Below are 22,370 nucleotides of genomic sequence, written 5' to 3' on the forward strand. Positions count from 1 at the left end.
ACTGTATGTTAAATATACTGGAATTAAAATAAAAAAGAAGAGTTGCTTTGACAGGGAATAGCATTATTTCACTGTCTTATTCTATCTTTACATCATGCATTATGCTTATCACTGCTTCCTCAACATCCTCCAAGACTGTTATTTAAACACTAAATAGTTTCACCAATGAGAAAAGCTTGACAGGTTAAAGTTAGTACATTTAATCATAACTAGAGTCAAAACCATAAGCAACAGGATCATATATATGTTTAGGGTTCTAAGGAAACAGGTCAATACATTCTCTGCTTGAGTATATGCCTGTTGTCCTAATCCATTTATCTGTGTTCAACTGACATAAAAATGTAAAAGTACTCTGGTAAGGTCAAAAGTAGTATGCAAATGGGACATCTGGTTGGCTCAGTAGGTTAAATGTCAGACTCTTGGTTTCAGCTCAGGTCATGATCTCATAGTTTGTGAGTTCGAGCCCCACATCAGGCTTTGTGCTGACAATGCAGAGACTGCTTGGTATTCTCTCTCCCTCCCTCTCTCTGCCCCTCCCACATCTCTCCCTCAAAATAAATAAAAAATAAAAGTTAAAAAAAAGTAATATGCAAATGAAAATTAATAGAAGTTATTAGGTACATACATTCTAACCTACTACAGAGTTTAGCAGGAAGTATATACCATAGAAAGAACAGTAGGAAGTGTAACATTTTGCAAAATATTTTAAATTTAATTTTGGAGATAACATACCATTAGCCACATATCCCAGCTGTGGTATAAGTTGTTCATCTTTACAATTTTCCCGTCCTGGTACTAGTCTTTGGAATTTTGTAGGATGCGGATTGCCATCAACATCCACCAAGAATGGTGGAGGCATGAGGTGAGGAGCTTGTTGGGTCTGTTCATCCAGTACATAGTTGTTGGCATCACGGATAAGAGGTCGATAATCCGTGTGGAAGAACATCTGATCTGGAATCTTTATCACAGGTTTTAAGTATTTAACATGCATAGGGAATTAATTTTCATTCCTAAAGAACATGCACTTTTCAAACCAGATACTTTTTGCATTCCCTTATAGCCCTCTATTGCTATATGTTTCCTCTAGGTAGAAGTGAATCACCTGAATTGTAATCCTATCTTTTCTCCACAAAATCCTATAATCTGTATTAATTTCTGGCCCTATATCATATTTCTCCAATTAGCATATGAAGAACGAGAGCAATAACATAGTAGTAGATAAAATTACATATTTTTAAGTTGCAAATATCATACAAACCTTTATAACTATTTTTATTTTTTTTCAAATATGAACTGATTAAGTATAATATAAATGGCAAAGCAGGTAAATACCAAATGCATAAAAAACACTCAAAGGTGATACAAGTATTGAGCTAAACTCAATGATTCTGAGTTCTCTTCCAACTCCAAGAATCTATAATCTATTCCAAATTCATAGCTAGTAAAATATAAAGAACCAATTAAGTTAGTTTCCAAAGTATTTTAGCAAGACGGATAATAGGTAAAGTGGCCAAGGAAGAAAATGAACATTTGGTCACCAGCTATTTGTTTCCAATTTATGATAAGTAGAGAATGCAATCTGGTAAACTTGTTTTCCCATTATACCTGAAGGCCAGTACAGAGAATATGTTCTAAGTAAAAGGATTTCCTAATGAATTTTTATTTTTATTTTTTTTAAATTTTTTAAAAGTTTTTTATTTATTTTTGACAGAGAGTGAGAGAGAGAGCACGAGCATGAGCTGGAAAGGGGCAGAGAGAGAGAGAGACACAGGATCTGAAGCAGGCTCCAGGCTCTGAACTGTCAGCACAGAGCCTGATGCGGGGCTCGGACTCACAAATCGTGAGATCATAACCTGGGCCGAACTCAGATGCTACACCAACTGAGCCACCCAGGAGCCCCTATTTTTTTATTTTTTTAATGTTTATTTTTGAGAGAGAGAGAGAGAGAGAGCGAGCATGAGTGGGGGAGGGGCAGAAAGAGAGAGAGAGAGACAGAGAGAGAGAGAGACAGAATCTGAAGCAGGCTCCAGGCTCTGAGCTGTCAGCACAGAGCCCAATGTGGAGCTCGAACTCACGAACCATGAGATCATGACCTGAGCCGAAGTTGGACGCTCAACTGACTGAGCCACCCAGGCGCCCCCGCTAAGGAATTTTTATATCTACATCACCCTATATCTTAATAGTGATTCAAACTGTGAAGCCTTATGTTCTGGCAGTGATGAAAAATTTTACCAAGAAAAGTGACATGGTTATTTCATATCTGTTGACATACAATGGCCCTTATTAACTAGAAGACTTCAAATAAAATTTATGAATGATATAATCCAAAATTATAGTGTATAACAAAAATTAAATAGACTAACCTTTTCATAGTATTTACTGCATCCAAAACCAAAAAGCAGCAAATGCCCATGAGAATCTGTGCAGGCAAAATGGTTTCCATCTGGTGAAAATTTACAATCAAACACTGCACCATGGCCTTGGCCTTCAATCTGAAAATTAGAGGAGTCACTTTAAGTCATTTTAAGAGGTGATTTTTCAAATAATAAGTAGGCAATAGATTCTTCTTCTTAATATCTTGGATTCTATAATGTACCAACATTCCAATGTACTCTCTAGCTTCTGCAGCCAGAATCCTACTGAAACAGTAAAGCTCTGTAAGATGTTAGGAAGAATCAAAATGCATTAGATGGCACCAAACATTATCAGCAATGTCATATCTTAGAAGTACTAAATGAGTGACTGAGACACAACCAAAATGACAAAAACACTACCTCAGCAAATCTTAAATTGTAATGCAAGTAAGCCTTAAAATAACCTTCCTAAAATTAAAGCACACAAATCAATTTTACTAACAAAAGACAGAGGGTATTAACAGTCTAGAACTATACAAAGCCTCAAAAGTTGACAATGTAGAAATGTTTACTGAGAACTATTCTTCAGAGAGGAACAATAAATATGGAGGATATGAGTATTCCCATTACCATAGAAGGGTATTCTACTGGGAAAAGAGATAGCTCATCAGATTTTTCCAGGGTTTGTATGAAATATATCTTAACAGTAACTATACCTCCAATTCCACATTTGTCAGACAACTTCCTGATTACTAACTAAACCATAAGGGCTTTACCAGAGGCAGATACAATACAGTCACTGTTATGATATATACATTAGGATTATTGTTTAAATATTAACCTTTTTGTGATTTTGGCTAGTGTTAGCTCCAAAAGAGTTTCTAGAGTTTAGAGCTGGGCACAAGAATTTGGAAAACGCTAATGCCATGATAACAGAGTCATTCTGAAAGGTGTAATTCTCGACTGGCCTTACTCTCAGGTCTTGAGACATTCTCTAAGTTACTGTATGGATTTAAACACAGATGATAAGAGGTTCCTTGGCACTAAGTACACTTTAATTACCAAGCTGGCATATAAGTGATGTCCATTATAATATGAACTAAGCACAGATTTTCCTTACCATGTTAAAATAATTCCGAATTTTGGTCCCCCGGTCAAGGTCCCAAATAAAAATGTTCCCATCATGACCAGCTGAAAGTATAATCCTCTGATCAAATGGATGTGCTTCCAAAACAAATACTTCATCATCATGTCCCTGTGATAAAAGCAATATTAAACATGAAAAGCAACACCGAGTATCTGGTTTATTCAGCCAAAAGGTCTCTGGAGTGTGCTATCAACCTGGTTCACGTGAACTTATGCACACCACAGCACTTACTACGTGGGCACTACAAGAAATGGTTCTAGTAGCGTTCCTTATATGTTTACATGCTGATTTCAAAAAGTATTCAATAGAAGATGCAGAAAGGTGTTTAAAATGTAGTCCAAAAACAGTTACAGGTCATTACCAGGCCCCCGAAGTAGAATTCATATTTCTATGACTCTTCTATTTAAAATACCAACAGAAAATGGGACAAACGGAATTTTTCACTAACACCCAATTCTGCAACAGAGATAACAGACAAACCTTCACTGTTCTTCATCCAGCATTCTATCCCTATTATTCAAATTGTATTTTGGAAGGCCCCGTGGTACATTCAAACAAAAAAGCATAGTGGTTCTGCCCTTTATCTACTTTATACTTAAAGGTTTCATTAATATGCTATCTGAAAAATGGGTTTACTGTTTTAAAAAAAGGTTTGAAAACCAATGCTCTCTGTATGTTTCCCTTACCAATGAATATCGGCATATTCAGATAAAGAGTCTGCAACCGTAGCCTGCCGGCCAAATCTAACCCCTAGCCATTTTTGTACACACAGCCTGTGAGATTAGAATGGTTTTTACATGTTTAAAAGGCTGTAAAACATCAAAGAATATGCAACAGAGACCATATGTGGCCTGCAAAGTCTAAAAATACTTACTACTTGGCCTTTTAAAAAAATAGTTTGCCAACACCTAATTCAGATCATTGTTAAGAAGAATACATGATTAACAATAGGCTCCAAGTTTAGAAAAGCATGCATGACATCCTGAAGTTGCATTTCACTTAGAAAAACATCAGCATATTACACATCAAGAGCTTTTAGAAATCATCATATCTTATGACCCTAAAATGTGCATTTTATCCCAAATCATTGTACAAAAAATGGAATAATAGAGCATCCTACCATATTGTCATTATGGACAAAAAATACAACTTACTGCAAAATAAATGCATACTGGATCAAAATGTATAGGTAAAATCACATTACAATAAATATTGTCACAACTTAAAGTTTACCAAAACTCTTTTCCCAGTGACTACTAAAAAGTTACTTCTTTGTTATATGCTAATCAACTTGATATAACAAAAACTTTCTAAGGTCCCTAAAAAGTAAACAATAAAATTACTTTGTTAAACTCAAATGATAATGTTACAGTGATTTCCGTGTACGCTGGGAAAGAGAAGCTTTTAAATAGGGGATTTTATTTGTTGGTCACATGCCTTAGGATAGGACATAGTCACTGGATCACAGGGAACAAAACCTAATCAAATTCAGTAATGTCTTAAAATATATCATCTGCCTTAAGGCACACTTCTATCTCCACCACTGCCACACAAATCCAAATCATCATCATGGCCAAGGCCCATCCTAAAGTCTACTCAGAGTCACTCTTATCTCCATTACAATCTATTTTCTATTCTGTTGCCAGAATTATAAAGGTATTTTTCAAAAGCAAAATTCACATGTCATTCCTTAGCTTTTAAACCTTTAAATGGTTTCCTGTTGGTCTAGGAGAGATCCCATAAGACCTTAAGTAGTCTGCCCCTGTCTATTTCTCCAGTCCTATCTGGTGACACTCTTTCTGCTCTCCATGCTCTAGCCAAAAATTGGCTTTCTTTCAACCCCCTTGTACCTCAAGACCTTTGAGTTCTTTACCCTCTGCCTGTAAGGACCTCCCAACTTCCTCACATACGTAATTTATCAAATATTTATTGATACTGTACCATATTGAGACAGAAAATAAACAAAATATAATAAGTAAATATCAGGTAGTGATAAATGCCATGATGAAAATAAAGGTGACTGAATAAGACAAAGACTGGAAGGCTACTCTAGATTGTTTGATCAGGGAAGGCCTTGTGAAGGAGGTGACATTTAGGCTGAGACCTGGGTAATTTCTACATACCTTTCAAATCTTAACCCAAATTTTACTTCCTCAAGAAGCTTTCCTCCTAGACCAGGTTTGCTCACCCTATTAGAAACTTGCACTGTATTTTGTACTTTTCTTTCTTAACATTTAATTAAAAAGTTTTTGTTTGTTTTTGTTGTCGTTTTTTTCTTAATAGGCTGTAAATTCTAGGATGACAGGGACTCTTTAATTTACTATTCATTCGTAACATCTAACTCAGCTGCTGGCACATAGTAGATGCTCAGTAAGTATTTGCAGAATGGAAGAACTTTACCCCACACATTAAGACCCTGATAAAGAAAAAATTTTAATATTTATTTATTTTTGAGAGAGAGAAAAAGAGAGACAGCTCAAGTGGGGGAAGGGCAGACAAACAGGGAGACACAGAATCTGAAGCAGGCTCCAGGCTCTGAGCTGTCAGCACAGAGCCCGATGCAGGGCTCGAACTCACGAACAGTGAGCTGAAGTCGAATGCTTAACTCACTGAGCTGAAGTCGAACGCTTAACCCACGGAGCCACCTAGGCGCCCCAACCCTGATAAATTTAAAAAATTTTTTTTTAATGTTTATTTATTTTTGACAGAGAGACAGAACATGAGCGGCGGAGGGGCAGAGAGAGGGAGACAGAATCCAAAGCAGGCTCCAGGCTCTGAGCTGTCAGCACAGAGCCCGACGTGGGGTTCAAACTCACAGACTGCAAGATCACGACCTGAGCCGAAGTCAGACGCTCAACCGACTGAGCCACCTAGGCGCCCCACAGACCCTGATAAATTTTTAACATAGAAAATATAAATATCAAAACTAAACAGATTTGATTGTAATAAGGAATAAAAATAGTCCATTCTAAAAATTTTTTCACTAAAATTCACTGAAGACAGATGACCCATGAGCCCATGGGAATAGTACCATTAAACAGAACTTTAAATTAAGGTACTTATTAAGACAGGATTTTACACAGATTTGAAAACCAGTAGCTATAACCTGAACCTTGAAATTGGGAATTTTAGACATATGGACTTGTGCTGTCTAATACTACAGCCACTAGCCACATGTAGCTATTAAGCATCTGAAATATGGCTAGTCCAAATTGAGATGTTCTGTAAGTATACAATAAAATACTAGATTTCAAAGATTTAGTGTTTTTTAATGTTTATTTATTTTGAGAGAGGCAGAGAGGGAGAGAGAGAGAATACCAAGCAGGCTCCATGCTCAATACAGACCCTGACATGGGGTTGATCTCATGACCATGAGATCATGACCTGAGCCAAAATCAAGAGTTGGAGGCCTAACTGATGGAGCCACCCAGAAGCCCCCAAATATTTAGTATTTTTAAATGTAAAATATTCAATTAATAAGTTTTATATTAATTACATGTTGAAATGCTACTATTTTGGATCTACTAGGTTAAATAAAATATGTTATTAAAATTAATTTCACCTGTTGTGCTTTACTTTTTCTGTTGCAGCTACTAGAAAAAATTAATATTACATATGTGGCTCACATTATATTTCTATTGGATCATGCTGCATAGACAAACATTTCTTAATAAGAAAACAGTATACATTTTTCTACACATATTAACAGAAACTTGTATCAGGGAATAGGGAAAAGCAAAAGGGGTAAAGAATTGGTTAAACATTAAAAAAAAAAAGAATCTAAAACTCCACTAACACAGTTTTAGGGTTTTATTTAGAAAAGAGAATTGGGAGTTATATGGAAATCCTCCCTAAATTAAACAAATTCTTTAGAAACCTCAGATATATATAATATTATAGATAATATTATTATATTATTACCTTACTATAGATAAGATTATCTCAAATAGGAGTCAAATAAAGATGATAACCATGGCATACTACAAAGCAAAGTGAGTCACAAGAATTAGATTCTAGTCCCTATCATTTACTACTTTGTACATCATGTGGGAATCACTTGGCCTTTGTCCTTCAAGTATTTATGAACTGATAATTGAAGCAGATAGGAAAAAAGCTTTTAAGTGGCATTTAACCTGAAGTGTACATGATAAACCAACAAGCCTGCCCATGTGATTTGCTATTAATCCCATCAACTTTTCATGTCACAAATATTGCAGCCTTTTACAACAACAAATACATTTTTTAAAAGAGGCAAAGCCACCTTTTCCCTCCTACTTCTTCCTCTTACCTCTACTTCTTGCATAAACTAAACCCTGAAGGTAAAATATAAAGGATACCCTTGTCAAAATAAAGTAGGCTCTACCTCTAAAATAGTAACAACAAAAATCCCAACTCATACTAAAAGCAAAATAACTCACATATCTTTGACTGCATTTAACAAAATAATTATAAGACCTCAAAAGGATCTTGAAAAGTTTTTGTATCTGCTTTTAGCAGCTATACCATGTGCCATCCTTATTTTGCAGAGGTGGCTGAAATAATTGCTTCCCTGATAGTAGGTCACAGAAAGTAAACTAAAACTTAAATTTCCTGTCTTCTAGAATAACGCCCTTTTGATCACTGTAATTATTCAAAGAATACTTACAGATAAAGTATGAAGAAGTTGCCCTGTGACAGAATTCCATACTTTCAAAAGGAAATTGTTCACTGCAGTAATAACTGTGGTGTCATAGCGATCCCAGGCCACCATAGTCACTTTAAGTTTAGTGACCTTGTCTTCTCCAGATTGCAAATTATTCCTAAGTAAAATAATTTTCAATATTCATACATTGTAAATTATTAACAAAGGTACATCTAAAATAGCAAATTATGAAAAAAAATCTCTCCAGGAGCTTGCAAATTTTTAGTTTAAAAATCCTAAACTAAAAATACTTTTAAGTACTCACAAAATATAATAAAAGTATTTAAATAGGGCAATACCCATAGCTTATTTTAGGGAAAAAAAAGACACAAAATGACAAAAAAAAATCGTAGTTAGTTACACAAGGACAAAACAAAAGTGAAACTAGAAAAAAACATCTACAAATTCCTTGAAAAATGAAATACAAAGTCATGTTGCCTACCAGAAAATATGAAGAAAAATATAATGGACATTTTATTACCTTAAATAATAAATGTTTGAAACTAATAGGCCTTATTAAAAAGCAGCAAAAAAATTCATTAACTTTTGATTTAACTGAATATGACATGAATAGCTGGCTATGACTACAATGTCAGTTCTATATTGTTATTAATGGAAGACAGTTAATTTCAGAGTTATACCATATAGAAACTGTAATGTTCTAAAGAGGTAATTATGTATCTTCCAATCAACAGGGAAGATGATTAAAAAGAATGCTGATTAAGTGTATTTATAATGTCCAGTGGGAATGCTAACAATATCAAACATTATAAAGGTATCCTCAGTAAGGCAGTTAAATTTATGATTTAATTAATTTTTATATTAATTACATAAATAAATGTTGACATTTAATAGGGACAACCCTCAAAGTAGAAAGTAGTATAGATAGATATAAAAAATTACCTATAGAAAATTAAGGCAGAAAATAACTCTGGGCATTAGTAGAGCAGAGATCTTTGGGTCACAAGGGACCAGAATTTTGAATGACTCAGCAATGTTCCTATCATCCAGTCTGTCAATCAATAGCAAAAGGTAATTTACTTAGAGACTAAATACAGATGCAAACTTCAGGTCCATCAGTTAACTCCTAACTATTTACTAATCTAAAAAGATATTTTAATTATTAAATATAATTCAGTAATGTAACAGATACTATAACCATATGAGAACTACTGAAATATCTAACATCCAATCTTACCCAGTCATTTTAGTAGCCATATCTAGCACTATACTCTTCCATTCTTGTTGCTGATATTGCCAAATTCTTGCTGTTCCATCTCTACTTCCACTAACAAATCTTAAACTGCAAAGAAACAGTTAAAATACCTTTATTATATTCTTCCAAAATAGAAATCCCTTTTTTCTAATTATGAAAGTAATACATTCATCCCCATACACTCCTAGGAGGAATGAAAATGATACACTTTGGAAAACAATTTGGCAGTTTCTCAAAATGATAAACACAGTCACCATGTAACTCAACAATTCTACTCCCAGGTAAAAATCCAAGAGAAATGACACATAAGTCCACATAAAAACTTGTACATGAATATCTATGGCATTATTCATCATAAGCCAAAAAGTGGAAACAACCCAAATGTCCATCAACTAATAAAGAGATAAACAAACTGTGGTATCCATACAATCAAATAGTATTCAGCAATAAAAATAAATGAAATGATACATGTTGCAACATGGTTGAATCTTGAAAACATTAGGCTAAGTCAAAGAAGTCAGTCACCAAAGACTACATATTGTATAATTCAACTTATATAAAATTTCCAGAATAGACAAATCTATAAAAAGTGGATTAATGGTTGCCCAGAGTTAAGAGTGGGGGTGTAAAGAGGTTGGGGAATGATAACTAAAGGGTATGGGAATTTTGGGGGTGCTAAAAATGTTCTAAAATTGATGGTGGTGAAGGTTATACAATCCTGTGAATACACTAAAACCACTGAAATTATGTTATATGCATTAAATCTCAATAAAACTTACAAAAATACATTCATTCATACACCCATAATTCTATCAGTGTTCATACTTTCATTTCTATTCTTCTAGACTCTATTACAGGCATACATAAACACATATATTTCCCCCTATAGGAAACAGAATTGTACTATATATAATATTTTATGTTTTTCCCCAACTTAAGTGTTATTTCATAGACACATTTCTAGCTTTACAAATATAAAACTACCATCACTTTTAATAAGAGTTCAACTATATGGATGTATCAATTTAATTTAATCAGTCCCTAATGATAAATATTTATACTACTTCCATTCGTCACCATAATAAATAAGCTTGTAATGAATATCTCTATACATATTTTATACAATCTTATACATATCTTTGCTGAATCAAATGGTAGAAACATTTTTAAAGGTTTTGACAAATTATTTCCCTAAAAAATTTTTTTAACAATTTACAATCTCATCAAAAGTTGTGGGAGACTGAGTGCCCATTTTCCCTAAACCCTTGGCAATACTGGGTGCTAACATTCTTCATTATCCTGTCATTGTGAAAGAAAAAAACGTTAGTTTTATTCTAAACTGTATCTTTAATTATTTTTTAAAATAAAATTGGACATCTTTTGTTTATTGTCCACATAACTAATAAAGATAAAATAATGTTTGTCCTTTAAGGAAAAGGCAAAGAATTAAAAACTTCAGTTTCCTCTAGCATGAAAGAATCATAGCTATACAAACCTTCAAATGTATAACTCAGTATAGTGCAATAAGCCAACCCCAAAAAATTATTTGAAGGTTTTTTTCATTCCTAATATAAACTTCACTCTATGTGGACCATCATTATTTTACTCTCACATTTAATAAAGATGAACAAATTCATCACAGTAATCACCCACTGTCTGAAAAATATTTACAAATAAAACATGGTCAAAAAAATTAAAAAATAAAAATAAAATAAAAATAAAACATGGTCACCCACATACAGTCCTTGTAGAAATATATGGATACAAATTTATGTTAAGTAGTTACATTTTTAAATCTATTCTAGGTCAATTTTTAGACTAGGGCAAAAGATAATCATATTTTTGGTATCAAATATTTGAGAGCATGTACAAATACCTGTATATAATTTCTGAGTTTCAGACACAGAAAATATGCATCATATGAGTAGTAGAGATAATAAGTAATACAGATTTTCAGAGGAAGACCATATGGCTAAAATCTGGAGCAGTCAGAAAAGGCTTCAGGTAGAGCATGAACCTTAAAAGGAAGATAGGACTTAGGCAAGAAGAGCAAGGGACTGGAGGGAGAAGAAAAATAGAGTGAAGGATAGGGAAAGGGAGAGGGAGGCTGTAGGAGACGAAGAGAAAGAGTGAGGGGGAGTAGGGGATGATATTTCTGGGTAAGAATGGTGTGCAGTAAAGCATAAGCAAAGAAATGAATGAGAGAATAGACAGAGAAGACAGACAGAAATACACAGGTATAGATGTGGAATGTAACAGAAGCAATGGTTAAGTCAATTAGGCTAGATGTAAATACTTATATGGGAATAGTAAATGAGTAAAGAATGTAAGGTTTAAGTCAAGTTATAGAAAGTTCGGAATTCGAGGCTAAGACATTTGAATTATATTCTATAGACAAAGAGAAAACACTAAAGATTTCTGAACAGAGCAATGTGGATCTGGCAGAAATGGACAGGATATATTTAGAAAGGAGAAGAAAACTGAAAGTAATGGGTTAAATAATAGAATCCTTGATTGAGGTGAGTGATAACAGAAATGGAAAAATAAAATAAACAAAAAAGAAGCCAGTCAGAAAGGAAGAACTGATTAAGTATGGCTACTACTTGGACAGCTGTTTAAAAGAGATGGGGTAACAATGTCATCAAAAATAGACAAGGGTTTTCATCTTATGAAACTGAACAGAAATAAAGTATTATAGCAGAGGGTGCTACTTCTGAAGGAATAGAGGTAAAATATATCAAAACTCTGTTTACACAGATATGCACTACATAGTTACCTGTCTCCATTGTTACAGAATTGAACAGCAACAACTTTGTCCTAAGACATAAAACAACAGATTTTTGGTTAGAGTTAATTTATTTGTAAAATGAATAAAGTACGCTCCCCTTCAAATTCACATACAAAAGAATCACGAAGTCGAATTTTCAATGCTATGATTTTCTTGGGAAAAAAAAACCAATTTTCTTTTAAAAAATTAATGAAGGCTAAACCAATGCATTAACTGAGGAGGAATACTTACTAGCAGTAATTTGAGACAAACCAGACATAAGCAAAAGCTGTTTCTAAATCATAATCTCAAGAGACAGTTTTGAATAGATATTAGTTTATTATGTCTCCCATAAGACAGCCCACTAACCTAAAATGCCACCTTAAAATAGCTGATTTAATAGTTAACTAAATCTCCCTCTTAAATTTTTTTTAATTTCAGAAAATAAATCAGCCATTTCCTGTTTCTCACATGGTTCATTCAATTATTTTACAAAGGATTCATCCGCCTGTAGGTACTATATATACTTCTGCTTGAGTCTTCTTTTATAATGACTAAGTTATACTTTTATGATATAATGTGTATTGTAGTGATGAGAAGATTAAAGTGTAAGCCAGAATGTGCATCTTCCTTCTCTTTACTCCTTGATAATAAAGCTAAAATGTACCCTCAAACGTTGAGCACATTTTCACAAACCACTCCGTGGCTTAACTGCATTTGAATTTTTAATAAAAAGCTCAGATATTAAATGTCTTTATATTTAATTACTTTTCATTTTAAAAAATTATTAAACTGTCTTCATATGTTCAGAGGTAGCCATGATTCATACTGCTCTATGATTTCACTGTAGTATTTATCTGACAGATTCTGGATTCTCACTGCCCTTTGCAACTGGTATTAGATGTTCTGAAAGGACATCTTATTTTTAATGACCAACAACAGCCACTGGCTTCAAAAAAAAATGACTAACAACAGCCACTGACTTCAACAGGGAGAATTTAGATTTCCTGACTTTCTCTTAGCTGGACCGCTATAAAAAAAACTCCACAAAACTCTAATAATCAATTTTTCTTCATCTCATCCCCACTGAATTCTTGCCCATTGTTTTCACTACCTCCTTCTCACTCAGCTCCCAATAAACCTGACTGCATTTGTATATATAACCTACTTAGATGGTAATTATAAAGATGCCTCCTTTGTATACTCTAGTACAAATGTATTTCTCCCACTGGATAGTCTCAGATTGTGATCTTTATGGATTTCTTAAGTTTTTCTCTTTCATAATTTGAGTAATATTCTAGGATTTTAGCATCTAGGAATAAGTTACAGCAAGGTAAGAGCTCACCTTGGCTCAGTAACTGTTCATAAGTAACTGTTCAATTATGTTTATGGGATGGGACAAAATCAGGAAGTTGTTTCTAAAAGCTGAAGGAGAAGGTTTCTAGTGTCTCTTTTACTTCAAATTTCAGGAACATGATTGATTTTGTAACTCACAAAGTATCTTTTCCTAAAAGTCATCATTCAGGGGAATTGTGCGTGTTTTATTGATGTGCACTAATACTATTGCAAATGAAAGGTCAACAGTACTAAGAATAGTAACCTTAAGAATTGCAAAGCTGAGTGCTTTCAATTGCTGACTATATCGCTTTGACAATGAGGTACATGAGATACACAGTAAGCTGAAAAACAAGTACTCCCATATACCACAGGAAATAATTATCTAGAGAAAAAGGTAATGAAAGAAAGAGGAGTTAGAGATGAAAGGTACATAGGTATATGAATAAACAGTACTGGTTCCAAGCTTCCTGAAAAGGAAAGTGGAAATAGCTTGAGTGGACAAGTGCCAGTCATCAATGGCTGTCACCCACGGATAAAGCTGTTCCTTGCTGTTATTGATAACTGAGTTGGATTACATTTCAGGAGTCTTTGATAGCAATCTGCAACAATCATACTAAAATCGACAGGCTAAATTAGTAAATTAATTTTTCCTAAGATATACTTAATATGTCTTTTGCTTATTTTTTTGGTGTAAATTGGCATATAGCATCATATAAGTTTCAGCTGTACAATATTATAACTTGATATTTATATATACTACAAAGTGATCACCACCATAAATCTAGTTACCATCCATCAACATACATTTGAGCACTGTCACCCATCCCCCAACACCCTTTTCCCTCTGGTAACCACCAAACTCTGTATCTATGAGTTTATTTTTGTTTAGTTTTGTTTGTTCCTTTGTTTTGTTACTTTAGAATTCACATATACTGAAATCATGTTATTTGCCTTACTCCATCAGATTTTTCACTTAGCATAATATCCTCAAGGTCCATCCATATTGTCGCAAATGGCAAGATTTCCTTATATGTGGCTGAGTGGTATTCTAGTGTGTGTGTGTATGTGGTGTGTGTGTGCGTGCACGTGCAACACATCTTTATCCATTCATTCATGGATGGACACTTAGGTTGTTTGCACTTTCTGGCTACTATAAATAATGTTGCGATGAACATAGGGGTGCATATATCTTCTTGAATTAGTGTTTTTATATTCATCAATAAATACTCAGAACTGGGGCGTCTGGGTGGCTTAGTCGGTTAAGCGTCCAACTTCGGCTCAAGTCATGATCTTGTGGTTCGTGGGTTCGAGCCCCACATGGGGCTCTGCACTTACAGCTCAGAGCCTGGAGTCTGTTTCAGATTCTGTGTCTCCCTCTTTCTGCTCCTCCCCTGTTTGCACTCTGTCTCTCTCTCTCTCAAAATTAAATAAACATTAAAAATTTTTAAATAAATACTCAGAAGTGGACTATTTAGATCATATGGTAGTTCTATTTTTAATTTTTTGACAAATATCCATATTGCTTTCCATAGTGGCTACACCAATTTACATTCCCACCAATAGTGTATGAGAGTACCCTTTCCTCCACATCTTCTCCAACACTTATTATTGTTTGTCTTTCTGATAACACCCATTCTACTAGGTTTGAGGTGACATCTCATTGCAGTTTTCATTTGCATTTCCCTGATAATTAGTGATGTTGAACATGTTTTCATGTGATTGTTGGCCATATATATGTCTTCTTTAGAAAAAATGTTTATTTAGTTCCTCTGCCCAGTTTTTATTTGGGTTGATTTTTTATTGTTGAGTTATATGACTTCTTTATATATTTTGGATATTAACCCCTTAGTGGATATATGATTTATAAATATCTTTTCCCATTTAGTGGGTTGCCTTTTTGTTTTACTAATGTTTTCCTTCACTGTGCAGTAGCTTTTTAAGATGTAGTCCTATTTGCTTATTTTTGCTTTTGTCTCCCTTCCCTATAGACCCAGATTTACAAAAAAATTCACTAAGACAAATGCCAAGGACCTTACCAATGTTGGGAAAGTCATCAAAAAGATGTGAATGCCAGTTGACCTGTGAGCTGGACCCCAGGCGATTGGAGGGTCCTCACCTTCTTCCATATCCTTGGAATATGGGTTCCCACTCCCAGAGGCTATTCCAAGGACAAAGCCTTGAGATTATGATGTGGTATTGAGAACATCTGCACAGTATACTTGAGTGAACACAGTTAAGGCTTCTTTATAAACTTTTAAGATTTGGCGGGCAGGCACAAAGATCCATTTGTCTTGCTGCCACCCAAGACAAGCCTCATGTGTAAATTTCGTTTGCTTATTAAAATTGCCACCTACCAACCTAGAGTGGCCTACCTCTTTCTTTGGTCTTTCTCTGCCCTCTGGGTTAGATGGGCCAGTTTCAGATTAAATCCAAGAAGCTCCCAAGAAGGTTATAAACTGGCAATTGGCAAGCCAGACAGGAGACCAAAGAAATGGGCCTTGGGAATGAGGCATCTGCAGTAAATATACCAAATCAGCCATCAACTTCTGTGGGAGGAAGGTGCCTATATGTTAGATACTTTTGGACTACTGCATGAGTATGGGGATACCCAGAAAATGCCACCCAGTGTAATGTACTTGTTGGAGAAAATGCACATACCACATTGAGGCAGAGAAGGGAAACACGTGGTTGCCACAGTGGGTCTCTACTGTGAGTAGTTCAGCTAGCTACCAATGCCCAACTAAAGGCTGAAGCTCAAGTTAGAAAGTTAGTACAGCTGAGGTTAGAAATGGACATACAAGTGTCCACTACTCTGCTAGCTCTGGGGCTGGCAGCCAAGATGGAAGAGCAGAATAATAAATTAAATACTTTAGTGTGCTTTTTGCAAAGCAAGGAGGGTGCAAGCTGCCATGTGTTAAGATATGAGAACTTACAACAGAGCCTGATTAGGATGCTAAGAGGTAGAAACTTGGAGAAAATTATGCAAATGAAGAGGAGGATGTTGTGGTAATTGGTAAGGAAACAGATAAAATGCCCCATACCATCTCACCCCTAATCTTAAATAGCAATTGCCCCAAAACTCCTAGGAAAAAACTTAACATCTTTCTTTGTCCCTTGAAGTTTATAAATCTTATCATGTCTTTGCAACATCAACACCCCTGGAGATAACCAAAACACTGCCAGAAAAAAATAATACAGACTGCTATAGTTCTCTCGTCAACTGCATTATGATGAACTCTCATCAAATCAAATGGCCATTTTTAAGTCTTCTGTCATTTGCAGTTGCTGTTTTGCTCTGATGCTTTGCAAAAAATGTCCCTACAAAAGTGCTTCATCTTCAAGAAAACTCATGGAAAAGACTTTGACAGGTTTCTGATAACTAAGATTAAACCTTCATTTTGGAGATAATAATGAACCTTTCAAGTGTTCCCCCAAAGCTACATGCATAGCCACAAAGTATGTCATAGGATGGAGGTAGCTGGGGACCTATTGCTGTTCTCCTTCTCCCATCAGCAAAATGGGTCCATTACATTGATAATATCATGTTAACATGTAAAGATTTACCTCTGCTGCAGGACACCTGCAGGCTTTGCTCAGGAACATCTGTGAGGAAGAAGATGGGCAATGAACCCAAAGAAAATTTAAGGCCCAGACACTGCCATAAAGTTTTGGGTGTCATCTGGTCAGCTAAGACCCATAAATCTGTAACTGAAAAGGTGCAAGCCTAACCAACCCCTAAGAATGTAAAAGAGGTGTAATCCTTCATAGGGATTTTGGGGGTTTGGAAGACATTTAATCTGCACCCGGCATAGTACTCCCCATTCCTTACGCTGCCTAGTAAAGAATGGACACATATGGGATTGGGGACCACAGCAGCAAGCTGCCTCTTGAGAAGGCAAAAATACTAATAAAACAGATTAAAACCCTGGGCATCTCCTACGCAGCACTACCATTTGAGTTAGATATGTCTATGACTCCAAACGATGGCAGAGATAACAAAAGGGGAGGATGGCCCTGGGATTTTGGTTCCAGCTCCAGAAGTGGGTAAAGCCCCAATATACCTCATAGAGCAATAGCTCCTAGCAATGTACATAGTGCTCCTCCAGGTAAAGCCTCTCACATAGCAGTCAGGACAGCAGCCAGTGCACTTAGCTCAGAGTGGTCTTGGCTGCTGATCACTCATGAGCCCTGGCCATTAGCCCTTTGTACTGTTAATTAGGCTACTCTACAGGGATTAAATTTAAGGACTGAACAATGGGAAGCTGAGGGGCAGATAACAATTAAAAAGTCCTTGTGGGGTCAAGATATATATAAAATGACATTTGGGTCCATCTACAAGAGGCTGAAGTGATTCTGTTTTTCATGCCCTAGCTCTTAAGACACAGACACCCCTTGGCAATCAAGAAGCTGATGCCCCAGCTCGGGAATAAGCCTTAGCTACTGACCTTTTCAGTAGTGATAGCAGATTGGGTACATAAAAAGAGTGGCTCCCACAATGCCCAAGTATGATAGCATACTGTCAAGGATGCCAGAGACTATCCTCAGAGTCCAGTGACTTGGTTAAAGAAATAAGAGCATGTTGTGTGTTCCAAACAAACCCAAGGCAACTGCCAAAAGACTTGGGCCATCCAATGGAGTTCGCAACCTGTGAGAAACTGGAAAATTGACTATATTTCCCTCCTTTGAGTGAGGGTTGTAAATATGCCTTGGTTTATGTAGACACTGCATCTGGCCTAACCCAAGCTTTTCCCTGCCACCATGTAAACCAGGCTGCCATGATTAGGAGATTATAAAAAAAAAAAAAATTGAGTACCATGTATGAATACCTTCACCAAACACATAACAATCAGAAGTCACATTTCAAAGGCCATGTTGTGCAAGACTGAACAATAAAATATGACATTAAACAAAGGTTCCATCTTCCCTATAACCAACAAACAGCAGGGTTGGTAGAAAGGAAAATGTAATATTAAAACAGCAAATTAGATACTTAACAGGCAAGACCACCCTGACCAACCAATCTAAAATACTGTCCTAGGCTTTAACATATTTAAGTGACCAACCAGTAGGGCCTATTGCCCCACATGTCAGACTAGAGATCCCTGCCTAGGCACCTGATATGTAAAGATACAGAAGTCTTGGGAAACAGCCATTGCCCCAAATCTCACAGTGGATCAACACACTATGCTGTGGAAAACACCAAGCCCCATCATTCCTAAAAAATAAATTATCTACCAGAATTTACAATGCAATGTCCCATGAGATAGGTGACTTACTTCACACCCTGGGGTGAAGAATTACTCAACTTCCAAAACATCCTCTTGTCCTGCTACATGCCAGAGCTGTTAAAATACACTATAACTGAAATGAAACATGCACCACTGAAAGAAGGGAGTAAATGGGGGTCCTGATAATGGCATATCCTGACCCCAGTTCAGTTCTTTACACCTGACAGAACTGCTTCCCCTGTCCAACATTTATGGTATGTGAGGAATAAGCTTAGGAATTCCCTGAGTCTGCACTGATGGATTAACAAGGCATAAAGAATTAAAAAGCCATAGGATGAACACACCTAAGTTTGGGTAAACAAGACTAAGTAAATAAGATTTGACAAACAGGGCAAAGGCCCCCAGTATAGGACAAAGGTATAGGACAACAGCAGAAAGCTGCTTTCACAGGAAGTAAGGACCAAATTAGGTAAACAGGTAAATAGAGCCACAGTGGGGCTAAGTTGCTCAGAGCAGAGCTAATTAGCAAAAAAGGGTGCCTTGTTGACACTGAGATAGCATGCTCTATCTTTCTTGTCCCCTAGGCCAGTTTAGCCCTATCTTTCTTGTTCCCTAGGCCAGTTTAGGTCCAGCCTCATGTTTGCTGTAAACAACCTTCCACCCAGCACCAGAATCTTGTTTTGTATTGACCCAAACCCCTAACACCACATATCTCTAAAACCCCCTTCTCCCCATAGCCATGAGTTAATGTTCACGGTTTCATTGTCTCTCTGTGCACACCCATCATGCCAGTAAGCCTTCTGATCCTAATAAAAATCAGGGCTCTTGTCTCCTCCCGGATGTCAGCCTCTCTCACTTTTTTTTAAATTTTTTTTAACGTTTATTTATTTTTGAGACAGAGAGAGAGACAGAGCATGAACGGGGGAGGAGCAAAGAGAGAGGGAGACACAGAATCAGAAGCAGGCTCCAGGCTCTGAGCCATCAGCCCAGAGCCCAACGCGGGGCTCGAACTCATGGACTGCGAGATCGCGAGATCGTGACCTGAGCTGAAGTCGGACGCTTAACCGACTGAGCCACCCAGGCGCCCCCTCTCACATTTTTAACCCTGCATCCCGCTCTCCTGCTGGACGAGAGAGGACATCACACCCAGAGTCTAGGACAATGGTATATACAACCAAGTCAAGTTTCTAAAGGTGCTAACCTCCCTCTCCTCAAAGTCAGAAGAAATATTCAGTTCTTCCACTGATCTAACCATTTTGCAACTGTCTTTGTTCCCTCCAGTGGCTTAGAAGGCATTACAGCAAATGTGAAGCCCTTAATAAATTCACTCAGCAAACATTCAATCATAACAATAAAACCTGTCCTTACTATTTTACTGTCCAAAAAAAATGGCAATAGACATTATTACGCCTCACAAAGAGGTATCTGTGCCATTATCCAAACATAATGTTGTATGTTCACACCTAATGAATCTGTTAATGTATCATCTTTATTAAATCACATGAAACACAAGTGAATGCCCCTAATAATCCAATTCCCAGCTTAGGGTACCTAATAAATCAGTCAGTGGCTAAGATCATGGGCTCTTATAAAAAAAACAGTTGTCACTGATTTTGAAATCATTGTATTAATCTATGTTTCCTTTATATGTCCCTGTACTGTAACTGTTGCATTAGGCTACAAAGCAGCCAGCCAGCCACCAAAGGAGCCGCTGCAATGCTAATAAAACCCACTACTGACCACTTAAGGCCCATTGCACAAGAGGGCACGTGAGATTATGAAAGCTGGTCATGAGAGATGGAATATTGGGGAAGGCCACTGAAAAGATGTGACCATTGGATATTCTTTCCTGCTTTGTCAAAGATTAGTTGTCTATACTTTCGTGGGTCCAATTCTCGAGTCTCTATTCTATTCCTTCGGTCTATGTGTCTGTTTTTGTGCCAATACCATGCTGTCTTGATGATTACAGCTTTGTAGTAGAGGCTAAAGTCTGGGATTGTGATGCCTCCTGCTTTGGTCTTCTTCTTCAATATTACTTTGGCTATTCGGGGCCTTTTGTGGTTCCATACAAATTTTAAGATTATTTGTTCTAGCTTCGAGAAGAATGTTGGTGCAATTTTGATTTGGATTGCATTGAATGTGTAGATAGCTTTGGGTAGTATTGACATTTTGACAATATTTATTCTTCCAATCCATGAGCATGGAATGTTTTTCCATTTCTTTGCATCTTCTTCAATTTCCTTCATAAGCTTTCTATAGTTTTCAGCATACAGATCTTTTACATCTTTGGTTAGGTTTATTCCTAGGTATTTTATGATGCTTGGTGCAATTGTGAATGGGATCAGTTTCTTTATTTGTTTTTCTATTGCTTAATTATTAGTGTATAAGAATGCAACTGATTTTTGTACATTCACTTTGTATCCTGTGACTTTGCTGAATTCATGTATAATTCTAGTAGACTTTTGGTGGAGTCTATTGTGTTTTCCATGTATAGTATCATGTCACCTGCAAAAAGTGAAAGCTTAACTTCATCTGCCAATTTTGATGTCTTTGATTTCCTTTTGGTGTCTGACTGCTGATGCTAGGACTTCCAACACTATGTTAAACAACAGTGGTGAGAGTGGACATCCCTGTCATTTTCCTGATCTCAGAGGGAAAGCTCTCAGTTTTCCCTATTGAGGATGATATTACCTGTGGGCTTTTCATAAATGGATTTTATTATGTTTAAGTATGTTCCTTTTATCCTGACTTTCTCGAGGGTTTTTATTAAGAACAGATGCTGAATTTTGTCAAATGCTTTAAAGAATATTCAATGGAAAAAAGACAATCTCTTGAAAAAATGGTGCTGGGAGAACTGGACAGCAACATTCAGAAGAATGAAACTAGACCACTTTCTTACATCATTCACAAAAATAAAGTCAAAATGGATGAAGGACCTGAATGTGAGACAGGAAACCATCAAAACCCTAGAGGAGACAGCAGGAAAAAAAAACCTCTCTGACCGCAGCTGCAGCAATTTCTTACTTGACACATCTCCAAAGGCAAGGGAATTAAAAGCAAAAATGAACTATTGGGATCTCATGAAGAGAAAAAGCTTCTGCACTGCAAAGGAAACAATCCACAAACTAAAAGGCAACTGACAGACTGAGAAAATATATTTGCAAATGACATATCGGACAAAGGGCTAGTATCCAAAATCTATAAAGAACTCACTAAACTCCACACCTGAAAAACAAATAATCCTGTGAAGTAATGGGCAGAAGACATGAATAGACACTTCTCCAAAGAAGACATCCAGATGGCCAACAGGCACATGAAAAGATGTTCAACATCACTCCTCCTCAGGGAAATACAAATCAAAACCACACTCAGATATCAAGTCACTCCAGAGTGGCTAAAATGAACAAATCAGGAGACTACAGATGCTGGCGAGGATGTGGAGAAATGGGAACCCTCTTGCACTGTTGGTGGGAATGCAAACTGGTGCAGCCGCTCTGGAAAACAGTGTGGAGGTTCCTCAAAAAATTAAAAATAGATCTACCCTATGACCCATCAGGAGCACTGCTAGGAATTTACCCAAGGGCTGGCTACAGGAGTGCTGATGCATAGGGGCACTTGTACCCCAATGTTTATAGCAGC

General features: G+C 36.3%; 1 protein-coding gene across 4 annotated transcripts in view; it reads right to left on the bottom strand.

Moving 5' to 3' along the window:
- Positions 1–22,370, bottom strand: part of BRWD3 (bromodomain and WD repeat domain containing 3) — a 243,496-nt gene that overhangs the window by 116,376 nt on the left and 104,750 nt on the right. For all 4 annotated transcript variants that reach the window (XM_030304700.2, XM_032592278.1, XM_030304699.2 and 1 more), the window contains exons 12-17: positions 12,175–12,215; positions 9,381–9,485; positions 8,147–8,300; positions 3,475–3,609; positions 2,364–2,492; positions 733–958 (exon numbers count right to left, since the gene is read on the bottom strand). In XM_030304700.2, coding sequence (XP_030160560.1) covers positions 733–958; positions 2,364–2,492; positions 3,475–3,609; positions 8,147–8,300; positions 9,381–9,485; positions 12,175–12,215 — 790 coding nt within the window. The remainder of the gene's footprint in view (positions 1–732; positions 959–2,363; positions 2,493–3,474; positions 3,610–8,146; positions 8,301–9,380; positions 9,486–12,174; positions 12,216–22,370) is intronic.

This window comes from Lynx canadensis, chromosome X (genome assembly GCF_007474595.2).
Source record: "Lynx canadensis isolate LIC74 chromosome X, mLynCan4.pri.v2, whole genome shotgun sequence".
Taxonomy (NCBI): Eukaryota; Metazoa; Chordata; class Mammalia; order Carnivora; family Felidae; genus Lynx; species Lynx canadensis.